This window comes from Hipposideros armiger, unplaced genomic scaffold, assembly GCF_001890085.2.
Source record: "Hipposideros armiger isolate ML-2016 unplaced genomic scaffold, ASM189008v1 scaffold_253, whole genome shotgun sequence".
NCBI classification, from domain to species: Eukaryota; Metazoa; Chordata; class Mammalia; order Chiroptera; family Hipposideridae; genus Hipposideros; species Hipposideros armiger.
The window spans coordinates 758,133-776,646 of record NW_017731603.1 but is presented as its reverse complement, the minus strand read 5'-3'; the positions used below and the strand labels follow the sequence as shown (position 1 = coordinate 776,646).

At 44.1% G+C, this 18,514-nt stretch overlaps 1 protein-coding gene across 2 annotated transcripts; it reads left to right on the top strand.

Annotated features, from left to right (window-relative positions):
- The first annotated feature begins 60 nt into the window (after window positions 1-60).
- SDHAF2 (succinate dehydrogenase complex assembly factor 2) lies at window positions 61-13,925 on the top strand. 2 transcript variants are annotated; one of them, XM_019655941.1, is made up of 4 exons: window positions 61-146; window positions 3,678-3,901; window positions 3,984-4,093; window positions 13,178-13,925. In XM_019655941.1, exons 2-4 carry the CDS (start codon window positions 3,678-3,680, stop codon window positions 13,306-13,308), a joined length of 465 nt encoding a protein of 154 aa, XP_019511486.1. In that variant the 5' UTR covers window positions 61-146; the 3' UTR covers window positions 13,309-13,925. The 2 variants fall into 2 exon arrangements, with proteins under 2 accessions (XP_019511486.1, XP_019511485.1); XM_019655940.1 differs by having other exon boundaries at window positions 85-192.
- The last annotated feature ends 4,589 nt before the right edge of the window (window positions 13,926-18,514 follow it).

The window sequence follows — 18,514 nt, the reverse complement described above, 5'->3', positions numbered from 1 at the left end:
CACCCCCCACCACCCCGCCACTGGCGTCACACGCAAAGCCACTTCCGCCATACGCAGGGACGCATCTTCCGGCTCAGGGCGTATCTCCCGCAGGGTCGGCGTCCGAGGGTTCCCGGAAGTAGCTGGACCGCAGGCTTCCGGTACAGGTCAGGAAAAATGGCAGTGGCCATCGTATTCCCGACTCTGGCACGGGTGAGGAGCATGGAGGTCCTAGGGGGGCGGGCCACAGTGGGGACTGAGTCTCGTCTTCCTCCGCAGTCCCGGAGACCGCGAGGAGAGGTCCAACTGCCTGATAGCCTAAGGCAAGGACAGACCCAAGGAGAGGTCGATCTTGCAAATTAGGAGATTCAAGTCGTTTCCACCCTTTCCAGAGCCCACTGTGTGCCTGTATTGTAGTATCGTGGAACGATCAGTCTTCCTGTAAGACCCAGTACGGATTTCACCTGTTTCCCGGGTGGAGCTGGCCCCACCGCCCCTGGGCGCTCCTTCTATCTGTTTTTAAGTTGGCCCGTTCATAAGTCTTCTCTAATACCTATCATGAGTTCGCATCGCATCATAAGATCTTTCTTTTTCTTCTTTTTTTAATGTAGGTGTTTACCACTGTAAACTTTTCTTAGTGCCGCTTTTTGCTGCCTCTCATGCTATTTTGTATGTTGTGTATTTTGTCTCAAGATATTTTCTAGTTTCCCTTTTGATTTCTTCTTTGGTTTATTTGAACCATTGGTGGTTTGAGAGTGTGTTGTTTAATTTTCACATATTTGTGAATTTTTCAGTTTGCCTTCTATTGATTTCTAGTTTCATTCCATTGTAGTCAGAAAAGATTTCATACAATTTCAATATTCTTAGACTTGTTTTGTAACCTAACATGTGATCTATTCTGGAGAATATTTCCAGTGTGCTTGAGAATAATGTATATTTTCGCTGCTGTTGGGTGGAATGTTCTGTATATATCTGTTTGGTTCATTGGATCTACAGTGTTGTTCAAGTCCTCTGTTTCCTTACTGATCTTCTGTCTGGATGTTCTATCCATTATTGAGAAGTGGGGTATTGAAATTTATTATTGTGTTGCTGTTTCTCTCTTTAGTTCTGTCAATGTTTGCTTCATGTATTTGGGTGCTCTGATGTTGGTGGCATATATATTTATAATTGTTATATCTTCCTGGTGAATTGATCCTTTTATTATTATGTAATGTCTCTCTTTATCTCTTGTAACAGTTTTTGACTGAAAGTCTGATGTAAGTAGAGGCATCTGCTCACATTTGGTTACTATTTGTATGGAATGTCTTTTTATCATCCTTTCACTTTCAATTTATGTGTAGCCTTACATCTCAAGTGAGTCTCTTCTAACAGCGTGTAGTTGAATCTTGTTTGTTTTTTTTGGTTTTTTGGTTTTTTCTTATTGATTGAGCCACTCTCAATTTTGGTTGAGTTTAATACATTTACATTTAAAATAATTGCTGATAGGAAAGGACTTACTGTTGCCATTTTGTTAATTGTTTTCTTCATGTCTTGTAGCTTGTCATCTTTTCCACTCTTGCTGTCACCTTTTGTGTTTGTTGTTTATTTATTTATTTATTTTTTGTTTTGGGTAGAGACATGCTTTGATACCTTTCTGATTTTCTATTGTGTATCTTGTATAAGTATTTTCTTTGTGGTTACTGTGGGACTTACATAAAACATAATAACTATTTTAAGCTGATAACAGTTTAACTTCAATCTCGTACAAAAACTCTGTTCTTTTACGCCTTCCCACTTGATGTTATTGATGTCACAATTACATATTTTTATATTGTGTATCCATTAACATTTTATAGGTTTTTAAAAAATGCTTTTATCTTTTAACACCTATACCAGAATTAAAAGTGATTTATGCACCACTATTACAGTATTCTGTATTTGTCATATTTACCTTTACCAGTGAGCTTTATGCTTTCATATGCTTTTGTGTTGCTGTCTAGTATGCTTTAGATCCTTTAGGCTTCTTGAGTTTTAATGTCCATTTCTTTCTCTAGATTTGGGACGTTTGGGGCCATTATTTCTTCAACTGAACTTGCTGCTCCTCTCTCTTCTTCTGGGACTCCCATAATGTGTGTAGTGTGTGCTTGATGATGTCCCATAAGTCTCTTGAGTGTACTTCACTCTTTTTCTTTTTTCTTTTTTATCTTTTTTAAGATTTTTATTGGGCACTTGGGGGAGGTGAATAGACAAGTTGCTGTCCTTTTGTTCTTCAGTCTAGCTGTGGAGGACATCGCTTCACTGGCCCATGTTGGTATTATCATTGCACTCTTCCCAGTGAGGCAGTCGCTCGCCGGCCATTGGATGGCTGCTCAAGGCGGCTCACAATAGCTCACGCCAGCTGCCCGCCAGCCCCACTGCAGCCTGCAGCAGCCCAGCTCCAGGTCAAGCTGTTGTTCGCCATCTTAGCTGTAGAGGTCAAAGTGTCACTGGCCCTCATGTGGGATCCGAACCAGGCCCTGCTGCTCAGAGCTGGCGTCCAAGCCAACTCTTAACCATCGCGTCACTCGGCAGGCCCCTCATTGAACATCTTGATGGCAGTTATTTTTAATTCTTTGTCAGGTAATTCATCCACCTCTATTTCTTTAGGGTCGATTTCTGGAGATTTATTTTGTCCTTTTGATGGGCCACGTTTCCTTGTTTCTTTGTGTCCTGTACAACTTTTTGTTGGGATCCACGCATTTGAAAAAACAGCCACCTCTCCCAGTCTTTTTGGATTAGCTTTATACAAAGAAAGACCTTCACCAGTCAGCCCTGCTAGAGATTCTGGGGGCCTCTCAATTCTTTTGAGTGGATATGTCTTCTCTGGATTTGTGCATGTCAATTCCCAATTAGAGGAATTTGCTGGCTTCTTTTGTCGGGAGCTCATAATCTCTTACGCCCTCTGGTGTCTGTCTGTGGTATAGCAGGTTCTCAAGGTGCCGCAAGTCTTCTAGCTCTGTTCTCAGCCCCCAGGTTTCTATATATAGTGTCCCAGGTATATTGTCCGTGGAGTTGGTGCCTCTGTGGGTGAAGGAGAATGTGGTGCTTCCTGTTCTGCCATCTTGTTTATATCACCACCTTCTCATCACATCTTGATAGATTTTGCCTTTCTCTAGGAGTCCTTGGGGGATTAGGGTCCATGCTATCATCATATGCTCAGATTTTGACACATGCAAGTGACTAGAATACAAACCAAACTGTAAGAATTTTAAGGAATGCAAAGGAAGGAGAAAATATTTCTGCTGGAGAATTTCTGGAAGGGCACTGATTAAGGACATGTTTCACTTATAGTTAGGTTTCAATCCTAACCGCAGTTACTATTTGCGTGACAAGTTTTTTAACCTCTCTGAGCTTCAGCTTCCTAAACTATAAAGTGGGGTCAGTATCAGGATAACTAATTTATTTATTTATTTATTTATTTATTTTTAGCTGAGCCATCCTGTCACCTGTTGGCAGCTCAGTGGCAGCTCAGCTCGGGCCAGGAATAGAACCGGCGACCCTGTTGGTCAGAGCTTGCACTCTTGAGCGAGCTCTTAACCAACTGAGCCATTCAGGCGACCCCCTCAGGATAACTTCTTACACACTAAAATGAGATCGAATGCCTTTAGCACCTAATGTGTTGAATGAATGACAATGATGTTTTTCGCTGTTGTTAAAAAGACCTTTGTGGTTTGTTTCAGATGCTTGCTCTGTCAAGGCGCCACCCAGTGTCTCCTTTGCTCAGCATGACATCATTCAGACGCTTCTACAGAGGTGACAGCCCAACAGATTCCCAAAAAGATATGATCGAAATCCCTTTGCCTCCATGGCAGGAGCGAACTGATGAATCCATAGAAACCAAAAGAGCCCGCCTGCTCTATGAGAGCAGAAAGAGGGGAATGCTGGAAAACTGCATCCTGCTTAGGTAGGGGACAGGGCTGTTGGTATCTCTTTTCTGTTACTGGAGATGGCATTTCAGCTTCTTTCTCTCTCTTTCTCGTTTTCAGCCTCTTTGCTAAAGAATATCTGCACCGCATGACGGAGGAACAGCTGAACCGCTATGATCGCCTGATTAACGAGCCCAGCAACGACTGGGATATTTACTACTGGGCTACAGGTACTGGGCATGATACGCGGCATAATGGGAAAAGCAGGATGAGTCGAGAATTATACCCTAGGCAGTTTTTTTCATGCAGTAGACCCTTAACCCAAACAGGTCAAATTTTTCCAAGGTGTGCAAATTTTGTTTTACTAGTTAAGGTTCTTTGCAAGCAAGAGAAACCTATTCTGTGTAACTTGAGCGCAAAGGGAATTGAGTGATATTGTACAGGAAGCTCATAGTATCAGAGGGGAGCTTGAAGAAAAACCAGGCTGGGAATGGAGTGGAACCCATCATAGACAGCTCAGTCGTCGGCAGAGCAAGAGTTCTTCAGCAGGCTCATTCTGGCACTCACTGAGGAATGAATTCTCACCATGTGTTGCTAGGATTAGCTTTGGCTGTGTGTCAACAAAAAAATCCAGGACACTAGGTTAAGCAAAACAAAACTACATTTCTCTTTCTCATAACAGAAGTCCAGGGTAGGCAGATAGAGGGATTTCAAAACCTCCAGATTCCTCTAGACTTGCTGCTCCTTCATTCGCAGCATGTGTTGGCTACGTCGTGATCCAAGATGGCTGCTGAAGCCCTATCTGCCATGTCCATATTTCAGCCAAGAAAAAAGTGTGTAGAAGGGCATACCCTATTCTTATGGATCCTTCTCAGGAAGTTAGACACCATACTTCCATTTATTTTCCACTAGCCACAGTTTAATCACATGGCTACACCTCGCCATAAAGAAGAAATAATATCGTCTATCCCATGTGTCTAAATTGAAGATTCTGTTATTAAGGAAAAGTGAGAGAATGGATATTAGGGGATATCTCATCCATTTCTGTCACACTTTGGATCTTCTATTTTTGTGTTTCCGCTCAGTATCTATATCATAAAATAGAAGCCATTCTGTAGGTTCCAACTACAAAATGTGACAATGGACTGTACTTTTGGTATTGTGTCTAAGAATTTGCCTGATCTAAAGTCACAAGGATTTTTTTCTGTTTTGTTCTAGGAATTTTATAGTTTTAGAATCAGCTGTTCAGTTTCTCCAGAAAGGAAATCCTGCTTGGATTTTGATTGGGGTTGTGCTAAATCAATAGATGAATTTGGGAAGATTCTTTTAGCAATTTAGAATTGTCTAATCTATGAACATGTTACATCTTCATTTATTTAGGTCTTCTTTGATTTCTTTCATCAGTGTATTATCTATTGCTGCAAAGCAGGTTACCCCAAAACTTACTGGCTTAATAGAACCCACATTTATTATCTCACAGTGTCTGTGGGTCTGGAGTCCAGGCACGGCTGAGCTGGCGCCTATGCTTCAGTCTGTCACGAGGTTGTAATCAAGGCGTCAGCCCAGGTTCTGGGCCTCATCCAGAGGCTCGGCTAGGGGAGGGTCTGCTTCCAGCTCTCTGGTGTTGGTAGCATTTAGTTCCTCATGGGCTCTTTAGTCCTTGCTGGCTGTTGCCTAGAGGCCGCCTTCTGTTCCTTGTCTCAAGGGCCTCTCCCATATGGCAGCTTTCTTCTCAAAGTGTGCAAACCAAGAAGGCAATAGAGTCTACTTGCAAGAGGGAAGTTTCAGTGTTTTGTAACTTAAGCACATCAGTGACATTCCATCATCTTTGCCATATACTATTGGTTAGAATCAAGTCATTAGGTCCAGCCACATTCAAGGAGAGGGGCTCACACAAGGGCATGATAGAAGGAGGTCGAGATTATTGGGGGTCATCGTAGAGGTCAGCTTGCTGCAATCAGCATTTTATAGTTTTCAGCATATTTTGCTAGATTTATACCTAGGTATTTTAAATATTTTGGTGCTATTATCAATGGTACTTAAAATTTTTTTTCAATTTCCCATTGTTGGTAAAATGTAGAAGTACAATTGATTTTTGTATATTTATTTTGTATACTGTGACCTGGCTAAACGCACTAAGTTTTATAAGCTTTTTTATGGATTCTCTGGGGTTTCTGTGGTGACAGTTGTGTCATCCGTGAACAGAGGTGGTTTTCTTTCTTTTCTAGTATGTATGCCCTTTACATCTTTTCCTTGCCTCATTACACTGTCTAGAACTTCCTGTATAATGTTGAATAGCAGCAGTGAGAGCAGACATCCTTGCCTTGTTCCCAGTATTAGGGGGGAAATACTCAGTCTTTCACCATTAAAGATAAAGTTAACTGTAGGTAAGTTGTAAATGCCTTTTACCAGGTTGAGAAAATTCCCTTCTGTTTCTAGTATATTGAGTGTTTAATAACAAATAGATGTTGAATTTTGTCAAGTGCTCTTTAGGAATCTCTAGACATGACAATTTCTTTAGTGATGTGATTTTTTTTCCCCCATGGTTTATTGATATGATGAGTTTTTGATTTTCAAATATTGAACCAACCTTGCATTTTTAGGATAAACATCACATGGTCATGATATGTATTGCTTGATTTGATTCACTAATGTTTTGGAGAAGATCTTGTATCTGTCTTCATGAGGGTATTGGTGTGCAGTTTCCTTTGAATGTTATCATCTGGTTTGATCACAGTAATGCTGGCTTCATAAAATGTGTTATGAAGTGCTCTCGCCTCTTCCATTTTCAGGAAGAGTTTGTAGAGAATTGGTATTATTTCTTCCTTAAATATTTCATAGAATTTGCTAGTGAAGCCGTTTGGATCTGGGGTTTTCTTTGTTGGAAGTTTTTAACTGTGAAGTCAAATGTTTTTTAATAGACACAGAACAATTCAAGTCATCTATTTATTCTTGGATGAGATTTGTTAACTTGTGTCTTTTAATAAATTTGCCTATATCACATAAGTTGTGGAATCTGGACATAAAGTTGTTTGTCCCATTCACTTTTTATTTTAATGTCTGAGAGCTGGGGTGAGGTCCCTCTTTTATTTCTAATATTGGTAAACTGAGGGACTTTTTCTTTTTTTTTCTTGATCAGTCTGACCAGAGGCTTATAAATTTTCTTTTTCTTTTCAAAGAACCAGCTTTTGATTTCATTGATTTTTTTCTGTTTTCAATTTCATTGATTTCTGCTCTTTATTATTTCCTTTCTTCTGCTTGTGTTGGGCTTAATTTACTCTTTTTCTAGTTTCTTAAGGTGGAAGCTGAGCTGATTAACTTGAAACCTTTTTTTTTTTTTCCACTATAAGCATTTAAATTTCCCCTCTAAGCACTGCTTTAGCTTCATGTTACAAATTTGGATGTGTTATGTTTTCATTTTCATTCAATTTAAAATATTTTCTTATTTCTCTTGTGACTTCCTCTTTGACCCATGAGTTTAGAGTATGTTTAATTTTCAAATATTTCCAGATTTTCTAAATATTTTTCTGTTATTGATTCCATTGTGAACACAGAATGTATGTTGTATCATTTTAGTTCTTTAAAATTTCTCAAAATTTGTTTTATGGCCTGAAATGTGGGTATCTTGATAAATGTTCCATGTGCATTTATTTGAACATAACTTGTATTTTGCATTTGTAGGTGAAGTGTTCTATAAATGTCAACAGATCAAATTGGTTAATATTGTTCTTTATGTCTTCTATATTCTGACTGATTTTCTCTGTACTTGCTCTGTCAATTAATAAGAGAGTATTGAATTCTCCAGCTATAATTGTGAATTTGTTTTGTTTTTTTTTAAAGATTTTAATTGGAGAATTGGGGGGATGGGAACAGTGCTGGGGAATTGGGGGAAGGGGAACAGACAAGTTGCTGTCGTTTTGTTCTTCAGTCTAGTTGTGGAGGACGTTGCTTCACTGGCCCATGTTGGTATGATCATTGCGCTCTTCCCGGGTGAGGCAATCGGTTGCTGGTCATTGGTCGGCCGCTCATGGCAGCTCACCGCAGCTCACACCAGCTGCCGGCCGCTCGCGCTGGCTGCCAGCCAGCCACTCACATAGCTCACGGCAGTCCACTGCAGCCTATGCCGTCTCCGGCAACTCACAGCAGCCCAGCTCCAGGTCGAGCTGTTGTTCACCATCTTAGCTGTAGAGGGCAAGCATCACTGGCCCTCAATGTGGGATCTGAACCGCAGCCCTACTGCTAAGAGCTGGTGCTCCCAAGCGAGCTCTTAACCAGCTGAGCCACTCGGCCGGCCTGTGAATTTATTACTCCTTTCAGTTCTCTCAGTTTTTGCTTCCTGTATTTTAAAGCTCTGCTATTAATGTGAAGACATATTTAGAGTTGTTACATCTTCTTAATGAATTGATTCCTTTATCGTCATATAATGCCTATCTTTACTGCTGATAATATTTCTTGTTGTGAAGTGTCTGATAGTAATTTAGACACTCCAACTTTCTTTCGATTAGTGTTTGCATGGTATGTGTTTTTCTGTCTATTTTAGTTTTCTATAGCTATGTAATGAATACCCACAAACTTAGTGACTTTAAGCAACACCCATTTAATAGCTCCTAGTTCTGTAGGTCAGAAGATGTGACCAGATCTCACAGCCTGAAATCAGAGTCAGCTATCTACTTTTCTGTCTGGAAGCCCATTCAAGTGGTTAGGAAAACCCATTTCCTTACAGTTGTAAGACTGAGAACCCCATTGTCTTGCTAGCTGTCGGTCTCTTTCAGCTCCTAGAAGCCACTCTCAGATCCTTACCATATGGCTCCCTCTATCTCAGCAATGGAGAGCCTCCCTGACATGGAATCCTTCTCGTGCTTCAAATCTCTCGCATTTCCCCTTCTGTCACCTGCTGGAGAAAATGCTGCTTTTATAGAGCTTGTATAAGTAGGTCAGAAACCCCTGGAAAGTTTCTCTGTCCTAAGGCCAACTGTGTCGGATAACATAACCTAATCATGGGAGTGAAAACCATGATATTCACAGTCCGGGGGATTACACAAGGCTTTTACACCAGGGAGTGGGAAATACTGGGGGCCAACTTAGAAGTCTGCCTACCACACCATTCTTTAATTCTAACCTGTCTGTCTTTGGTTGACTTCTTGTAGACAGCACATGTAGCCTTTATTTTTTTATCCAATCTTTTAGTCTCTTATCTTTTCATTGTTGTGTTTTGGCCGTTTACATATAATTATCAGTGTGGTCGTATTAAAATCTGTCATCTTTTTATTTGTTCCCCATTTCTTCCATCTGTTCTTTGTTCTTTTCCCCCTCTATTCAATTGAGTATTTTAAATTTCACTTTACCTCCACTGTTGGTTTATTATTTATACCTCTCTTTATAATTTTTTTAGTGACTGCCCCAGGGTTTGCAGTATACATCTTTAATTAATCACAGTCTACCTTCAAGTAATATTATACTGCTTCATGCATAATGTAAGGACTTTACAATAGCATAATGCAATTCCTCCCTCTCAGTTTTTGTGCTGTTGTTTTCATACTTTTATTTTCACTTATGCTGTAAGCCTATACTACATTTGTATTGTTTTACTTTAGTTATCTTTAGAGCATTTTAAAATAAGAAAAAAACTATTTTATATTTGTAAATATTTAGTATATCATATATAAATATGTATAACATATTACGTTTGTATTATAATGTACAAAGTACATTGTATTTCATATTTACCTTCATTTTAATTGCCTTTGGAGATCTTCATGTCTTTATATAGATCCGTGCTTCTATCTGGTATTCTATTCCTTTTGCCTGGAAAATTTCCTTTAATGTTTCTTGTAGTGCAGGTCAGGTATTATGAATTCTCTCAGCTTTGTTTTGTCATTGTTCCTTTGTCTGTGATGATTTTTTCTTTCTGAATGTTTTCAACATTTCATCTTTGGCGTTTAATTGTTTGAATATGATGTGTCTAGATGTTTATTTTTGGTATTTATCCTGCTTGGGGTTCTCTGGGCATGTTGGATTCAATTACACTTAGGTTAGACTGTTTCATATTATTTTCAAAGCTTTTGGAGTCACTGTTTTGTGTCTTTCACTCTTTTTTTTTTAAAGGTTTTATTGGGGGAATTAAGGGAGGGAACAGCGTTGGAGAATTGGGGAAGGGGAACAGACAAGTTGCTGTCCTTTTGTTCTTCAGTCTAGTTGTGTAGGACGTCGCTTCATTGGCCCATGTGGTATGTGATCATTGCGCTCTTCTGGGCAGAGGCAGTCTGTTCCGGCCATTGGACAGCCGCTCACGGTGGCTCTTGGCAGCTCACACCGCGTGCAGCTCACGCTGGCTGTCGGCCATTCACGGTAGCTCAAAGCAGTCCACTGCAGCCTACGCCGTAGCTGGCCACTCACGGCAGCCCAGCTCCAGGTCGAGCTGTTGTTGTTCACCATCTTAGCTGTAGAGGGCGCAGCATTGCTGGCCTGCATGTGGGAGCCAAACCGGTGGCCCTGCTGCTCAGAGCTCACGCTCCCAAGCCAACTCTTAACCAACGCGCCACTCAGCCAGCCCATCTTTCACTCTTTATGTATTAGTTTCGGTAATTTGTGTTGGATAATATCTGTTGCCCTATCTTCAGTTCACTAATTCTTTCCTTGACTATGTCAGATCTCATGATGGGCCTGTTGAGAGGTCATTCTGCTTATTTGCTACTGTATTTTTATTTTTAACATTTCCATTTGACTTTCGCAGTTTCCAATACTCAGCTGGAATTCCTCATCTATTCATACATTTTGTCCAGTTTTTCTGTTAGAGTCTTTAACAGTAGTGATAGTTACTTTAAATTCCCTAATTGTCCTAACATCTGGGTCATTTTTTAGTATGTTTCTGTTGATTGCTTTGTCCCTTCACAGTGTGTTGGGTTTTATTTCTTTTTTCTTTTTTTTTTTCTTTTTTTAAAGATTTTATTGGGGAATTGGGGGAGGAAACAGCGTTGGGGAATCGGGGAAGGGGAACAGACAAGTTGCTGTCCTTTAGTTCTTCAGTCTAGTTGTGGAGGACGTCGCTTCACTGGCCCAAGTTGGTATTATCATTGTGCTCTTCCTGGCTGAGGCGGATGGATCGCTGGCCACTGAACGGCCGCTCACGGTGGCTCACGGCAGCTCACGCCAGCTGCCAGCCACTCACGGCAGCCCACTGCAGCCCCACTGAAGCCTATGCTGTCGCTGGCAACTCACAGCAGCCCAGCTCCAGGTAGAGCTGTTCACTATCTTAGCTGTAGAAGGCGCAGCGTCACTGGCCCTCATGTGGGATCCGAACCAGGGGCCCAGCTGCTCAGAGCTGGCAATCCCAAGCCAGCTCTTAACCAACGCACCACTAGTCCGGCCCTTATTTCTTTTATGTATGTGTATCATAATTTTTGATTGAATGGTAGATATCACGCATAAGACAATAAACTCTAGCTAAATAGTATTTATGCCTAGAAAAAGGCATGCTTCCGCTAGGCCGTTAGTGTGGGGATCAAGTCAATCTAGTTAGGAATTAAGCTCACCTTGGATTTTGTTATTGCTTTGGTTCCCTTCAGTGCACCACAAGCCTCTATTGTTACCATGTGCTTAGGGTGGGGGCTGAATTTCCAGAGGGCATTTCTCAGTGTTCTTGTTTTGCCCTCAGCTTTAGCCTTCCCCATATTTCTGCGCCTCAAAGGGAATCTCTCTCTGTTTTTGCCCTCCCCCGGTAGTATATTCCTGTTGCTTTCTACTTGGTGCTGGTTAGTTTGGGGGAAGGGAGGTTGGGAGGGCGTTCTCCGTGATCCTGGTCCAGCTTCAGTCCCTGTGGCCCTGGGTGCTAGAGGCGGCTTTCTCAGTTGACCCTGCTTATCCCACAGGGGAGAGGGTTTTTTCCCCCTTTTACTCTTCCACCAGCCCAAATGGGTCGTCATGTGTGCCCTGTAGGGGACAGGGTTTGCTGACCTACTCCCCGTCACTAGCTTTTGTTCTGTAGAAGGGAAGGGACAGGCTGGGCTTCATGTTTTCTTTGCAGTGTTGGCCTCTCCCCTCCTCCTGGCCCGCATCGCTGAGAGAGGCTTCCCCCACCTCCTGCTCTGAACCCAGTCTTTGGAACACAGTCACTGGTGGTTTGTTGAGAAGAACCTGCAGGTCGGCGTGAACTCCCGGTGTCTGTGGCTAGCCCACACTTGGCTTTTAGCAGTTCATTCAAAATTTTAGCTGTATTCTTATCTGCTTGTATGGTACCCAGTGTCTCTTCTTCCTGTGCCCTGTCACAGGTGAGCAAGTCCAGTTTCTCCCTCGAGGGGCCTCTCTTTCCTTAGTTTTTATTCTGTTTGGTTGCCTTGTGACCTCAGCTCTCTGATGACCTCAAGGACACTCATGAGGTTTGTAGTTTAACTGGCTTTTTGTTGCTAGGATGAGTACAGTGTGCTTTTCAACCTTCAGCCTCCCAGGAGGAGCCTAAATCTCCTTGATCTTATTTTGATTGTCACCAAGAAAACAAATGGCAGGCCCACTGGGTGCTAGGTTCTATGCTGAGTGAGGGGGACTCAGACTCTCCTAGCATTGTATTTAGCCTTGAGAGGAGGGTAGTTCCAGAACACATTGTGTCAGCTTTCCAAGTGGGAGGCCCTGCTTGTAATTCGAATCTGAGTGAGTGTCTCGGTGAACAGAGAGGTTGGAGGTGAGCAGCGTCCTGTCAGACTACCACCAGACCGAGGCCAGCATTCTTGTTGCTGTACTCTTGGTGCCTTTGTTCCTGCAGATCTGATTCTCCTGGTTCATGTCACTTTTGTGTACCTCTAGTAGCCTTCCAATAAGTTCCTTTTTGCTTACGCTTACTAGAGTTATTAGCTCCTCTCACTTACAACCAAGGACCTTTGCCTTAGGAACTTTATAGATGAGAAGAAGAAACTCAATACCCAGAAAACAACTGAAATACCAAATGCAGGGCAAAGTAGCTAAGATTGGACAGGCTAGAGGTCGGGAAACTTGCTCATGAAAGACCAGATCGTAAATATTCTAACCTTGCTGCTATATGGTCTCTGCTGTACCTACTCAACTCTGCCATCACAGCACAAAAGCAGCCATGGACGATACGTAAACCAGCGGGAGCAGCTGTTCCAATACACTGTTGGCAGGTGCAGGCTGCCATCATCTGCCCACTCCAGGTATAGGCTACCGTGTGTGTTTAGAGGAAAAATGGAGATCATCTGTATATCTACTGAGGCTCTTAGCCAAGGCCAGAGTTTCAGGTTTCAAGATCTTTATGCCTAACTATTGACTGACTGACATAATTCTCTCTGTCCATTCTTCTCTTGCAGAAGCAAAACCAGCCCCAGAAATATTTGAAAATGAAGTCTTGGCACTACTGAGAGACTTTGCTAAAAACAAAAACAAAGAGCAGAGACTGCGTGCCCCAGATCTCGAATACCTCTTTGAAAAGCCACGCTGAGCTGTGCACCACTGCCTGCCGTGGGGGTTCGGCCCATGGACCCTAACTGCTTACGGTGGCTACTGGCCTTAATTCCTGCTTTTCCTTAGATACTCAGCCCACCCGGACCGTTCGTCCTGCCTCAAATGATGGACCTTCCTCTCTCCTGGGACATGTAAATGTTCAGCGTGTCTCATCCTGACACTTTTTTGTGCGTTTCTAGGCCTCAGAAGCAGTTTGTCAGCAGCCTGGCTGTCTCTCTGGCGGGCCTGTGCCACAGGAGGGCACTGTAGGGAAGCGACTGGGCTAGCTCATCGCTTCAGCCAGAAGCGTGTTCCATCAAAGGCGGCAGCCAGCTGCGGGTGCTGTATGGAAAGCACCCCCGAGTGGCCCAGGGCTTTGTCCAGGTGTAACTCCCCCCTCCCTGCCCGGGAGGGTTCTTTCTGCCAAGGGAAGCTGGTCCAAGCCCCCTGCGCTGAAACCCTCAAAGGCACGGCAGGCAAAGTGACGGCAGCAAGCAGTAACGATGTGTGTAAGCTGCTTAAGAGTCAGCGTCCTCCTCATCAGAGTTCTTCCAAAATGTTCACTTTGCAAACTGAATGATAATTGAATATTAAAGCACGTTTCAAAAAGGAGAATCACAGTTTCCCAACCCTCACACAATTATTTAATTTTGTCTATTCTATAATCCACAGTCATATGTTTATAGAGTTTTACAAGGTTACCATCATAGGTTTTATTTCCATGTAGCACTGTAGCAAGCTTTTTCCCTGTTTCTACAGTCTTCCAATTATTTCAATTGACAAAATAGCATAAGAAGTAATATGTTGGCTTGAATTCATTGAAGTGTTTAGCTCTAGGGCCAGAAGACTTCCGTGTTGCTGGGGCGGCCTCACTGGAGGACTTTTGCCCTCGGAGCTGTGATCCTGTCAGAATAGTCATCACCCAGAGCGGGCCAGCACCGTCTAAAGGTGTGGACCTCAGGGAGGCAGGCCAGAACTGATAAGCAGATAGTTGATGACCATAAGAGCTGCGTGCAGGGAGGAAGTTCACGTTTCCAGGATTGTGGAGCTACGGGGTTCCCATGGTGCCTCCTCATGGTTCTGCCTGCTCCTCGGTGTCCCTGGCTAAGGAGAAAAGAGACAAGGACCAGCCTGTACTTACATGATCTCATTAAAGCTTCACAGCAGTCCTTCAGACAAGTAGTGGTAAGCCTATTTTGTAGACGAGAAGGGGGGCTCAGAGAGAGTCATTTGTCCAAGGTCAAGTAGCTATTCTGTCAGAAAGCCAGAATCTCGTTTAGTTCCATCTGCCTCCAAAGCTCGTGCACTTTCTACTAGAACATGCTACCTTACTGGTGGAAACTTAGTATAAATCTACGCTTTGAAAAGTTACAGCAAAGAAACTGACTGTTCCAAGACATGACCTGTGGGTTACATAGCGGGCAGGGAGCTGCCAGATGCTCCCCCAAGTAAGCACTCGCTCCCCCAGGGCCGCTCTCGTAAGTGAGGAAGCAATGCAGGCACTAGTTACAGGTTCAAATCCTGGCCCTGCTACTTACTTGCTGGATAAGTGAATTGACCTGAGCCTCGGTTTCCTCATCTATAAAATGCGGGCAGTGACGCTCCGTATCCTAATCAATGGCGAGAATCAGATGAGAAGAGATAAAGTGCAAATTTCTCACATGGTCCCCAGCACACAGCAAGCTCTCAGAGCAGATATTAGGTGTCAGCGTTTGGTCATGGCCTCAGCCTGAGACTTAAAACCTGTCTCCTGGCAAATTGCCTGGCGTCTCAGGAAGGTCACCAGAGCTGTGTGCAGGGCAGTCTCGTCTGCAGATGAAAAGCCGAGCCTATGAAAGAACCACGGGGTGTCTTACCAGCCAGTGAAGACGAGAGAAAACAGACGCTGGTGACGAGACCTTTGATGGCAAAATCTGTGGCACTCACCTAAGCAAGCAATTGGGAATGGGATTTAGAAGGCAGAACCAGGGCAGACGAGAAGATAGATGTGAGCTTACCGCAGCCTCTGGCCATTCTCTCAGGGGGCCTCATTTGATGTACTGTGGGGAGGATGTTAAACAGGCAGAGTTTATGTAGAGAGATATATCTGGACTGTAAGAAGTGCACATGAATTGGGCAGCGGCTTACTCATCCATCCTGGACACTTACGCAACAAACCCCGGTAGCCAAGTATGCAGTTAGGGTTTTTTGCCCCCTGGGGTTTGATCTCTCCTTACCCTGATTTTGTCTTATTTAACATAACGTTCAACTGCTGCCACTTTCACCTGGGGATGGCATGCTTCTAAAGGAATTGTTTTCCTCCCAGGCTGCTGGCTTGTGTCATCTCTGAAAGTGAAGAATCTTGCTAACTTCAGCTGCTCAGTGTCAGACCCAGGGGTGCTATGTAAACAGTTTTTCCCTTTATTAGGCATTAAGTAAAACTAGGCCGGCCACAGTGCATTAGAAGAAAAATTAATAAACCTATAGCAAGGGCCAGCAGCCCTCCAAGGGTCTGTGATGAGCAGAAGCTAGACGCATTCCTCTCAGTTGGACACATCACTGCTCGCTGACCTCATTCAGAGCCTCTGCCAGGTAGATGAGCGTCTGGCCCTGCCCTGACCCATGTGAAATGATCTCGAGAATGCTATCTCCAGGCTCCCATGTGACACATCAAACTGGGTTAGTAAAAGCTGTTCTCTTCCCATCATTTCCTCACTTAAATAATTTTAAGTCTTCAAAATCCATATGTCAGACAGCTTTTGCCCGAGCTCTGTGCTTTCAGGGGAGCGTATCTGTTGCGGGTCATTGTAGGGGCACCTCTTGCTGGCTTTGGGCATTATCTGGAGGTAGCCTGGTCTGTCTCTCCAGCTCCAGCCAGGGCAGCACCGCCACAAACCTGGCTCCTATTTTAAACATCACCAGGGAAAAGTGAGTTCCTCTGGGACACCAAAGTTGAGTCTCACGTTTATCCTTCAGTCCATCTGCTATTGTGGCTAGACAGGAAGATTCCACGATATGGAAGCTTGAATAGCCTTAAATGGCAAGCACATCTGGGAGACTGAGCGGACAGCCCTCAGCACAGCCTGTCACGCCTGAGGACGGTGGGCCTGCCATCCTGCAGCTGCCAAGTTGATAATGCTGATCAGCTTCCAGTTAAAACACCTTGTGACACCTCGATTCCCCGAGTGGTGTTAGACTCTTCCCAGTCGGGTAAAATGGCATTGGTGGGACAGGTGGCCTAAGGCAAGGAGTGCTCTTTGGGCTTAAGAAACAAATGTCTATTAGCAGTCAGACACTTTCGGGCGGATGGTAGAAAAGCTGAGGCTATCCAAGATAACATCAGGCTTCAGAGGAGAGACGTGCAGAGAAACCGACCACCTTGCAGCCTATAACCACAAAAGGAGTGTTCAAGTCTTGCTGGGTCCCGCCTCTTGCCTGAATCCATATACTCCTGCCAAGGAGGAGACTGTTCTCTTTAAAAAGGCCAATTGAACACATTTAGGTAACTACCCATCACAGCACGTCACTTTAAAAAGCAAATTGTAACATTAAAATGTACATTTTATTTCCCAGTGCATTTCAGTTTATTTAGTTACCATGTAGTGAAATGTCCCATTTGGTGATGCCCTGGGACACATGTGGACAGCAGTTAAGGGCCGCTACTTGAGAATCAGACCTATATTAGAATCCTGGCTCTACCATCAGTCAGCTGGGTGACCTTGGGCACGTTATTTAATCTCTCCATGCTTCTGTGTCTCACCTGCATAACGGAAAGGAAAAGCACCTCACCTCATGTGTGGGGGTGAGGATTAAGGGAAGTCATGCATGTAAAGTGCTTAGCACCCTATTAACTAACACTCAATGGTAATAACGGCTAACTGTTGTTTGCTTATGGTGTGCCCAACACCAAGAGCTTTGCATGGATCATGTCATTCAATGCTCACAACCGTAGAATGTGACAGGCACAATGGTCATTCCCTTTTCACAGATGAGGAAAGTGAGGCTTGGTGAGAGGAGGATACTTGTTCTGAGTCACAGATGGGAAGGGGTGGGACTTGGAGCCAGGCAGTGGGCCTCAGGGCCCGTGTGCTTAGTTAGGTAACATGCTATCCTGCCTCAAAACATGGGAGCCATCATCGTTCTGCTACTGACTTCTCATCCTGGACCGTTTCTTGGTCCATAGAGGACTGTCGTGCAGAGGACTTTGCAGAGACCATCTTTTGGTTCCCTGTAGGACCCCCAGGACCATTCTCACAGAGATGACGTCACCACTTCAGCAGCTCCAGCCTGAACCACCTGAGCCCTCCAAGCAGGAGGAGTGCAACCTCGCCCTTCCGGTGATGGAATTCAGAGAAACTTCCTTTGGATTTGGGGGTGGGTGAGGAGAACCAAATGGCAGGGCTCCGAGTCTGCCCTGCTGTAAGGGTTTCGTCCTTACCCTGAGCCCCAGAGATGAGGTGGAAGCTTCTTGGCTCCCCCATACTGTCCGTCCTTGCCCTCCAAGTTGGAGGCTGGCTCTGAGAGTGGGGTGGAGCTGTTCGGGAAGGCCCTGTGAAGCCCATTCCAGTGTCCCAGGATGGGTTGCCCAATCTCTGTCGTGGCCACTGGCTCCAGCACTTTTGCTGACACACCAGTGCTGGTTCCTCCTAAGGCCAGAAGCTGTGATGCCAGGCCCCTTGTGAACAGGCGCTCACTTCCCTGTTGCTTTTGGCTCCCACCCCCTTGTCAGAGTCACCCAGAGGGAATACATTTTGGTAGCTGTTGCAGTAGATACTGTGCTTCTAACACAAGTAGAAACAGGCAGTCGGCTTGGTTGAAATAGGAAAAGGGGTGCTCAGAAATCTAATGTGAGGATACATTGTAATGGTCTTCACTAGAGACTGGGATCAGAGAAGAGTGCGCCTTGTCTGTCCTTGAGGAACTCACTGTTTATTCTTCTACTCTTAACTTCATTGAGTCCCAGGCAGAGGTTGTCTGTACTAACACTATGTGCTTGGCCCAGTGCCAGACCCAGGAGACACAGATAAATGAGATACAGCCTGTGTCCCGGAGGACCTCTGAAGGAGGGATAAGTGAACAGAAGAGAAGTGACCATTGGTCCGTGTGACTCAGGCACTGACCCAACTGCAGGCTGCAGGACATGCAGCCTTGTGTGGTAGGTCTGTCTCTACAGCAGGACAACGGGGCTCTGAGACACCTGCTTTTAATATCCTAGAAACAGCTTG

What these genes read in the sequence shown, in the direction of transcription:
- SDHAF2 (XM_019655940.1), top strand. Translation starts at nt 157, where the DNA reads ATGGCAGTGGCCATCGTATTCCCGACTCTGGCACGG. An exon ending in GAAAACTGCATCCTGCTTAG is followed by an intron (nt 3,902 to 3,983) that starts GTAGGGGACAGG and finishes TCTCGTTTTCAG; the next exon opens with CCTCTTTGCTAAAGAATATC. An exon ending in TATTTACTACTGGGCTACAG is followed by an intron (nt 4,094 to 13,177) that starts GTACTGGGCATG and finishes CTTCTCTTGCAG; the next exon opens with AAGCAAAACCAGCCCCAGAA.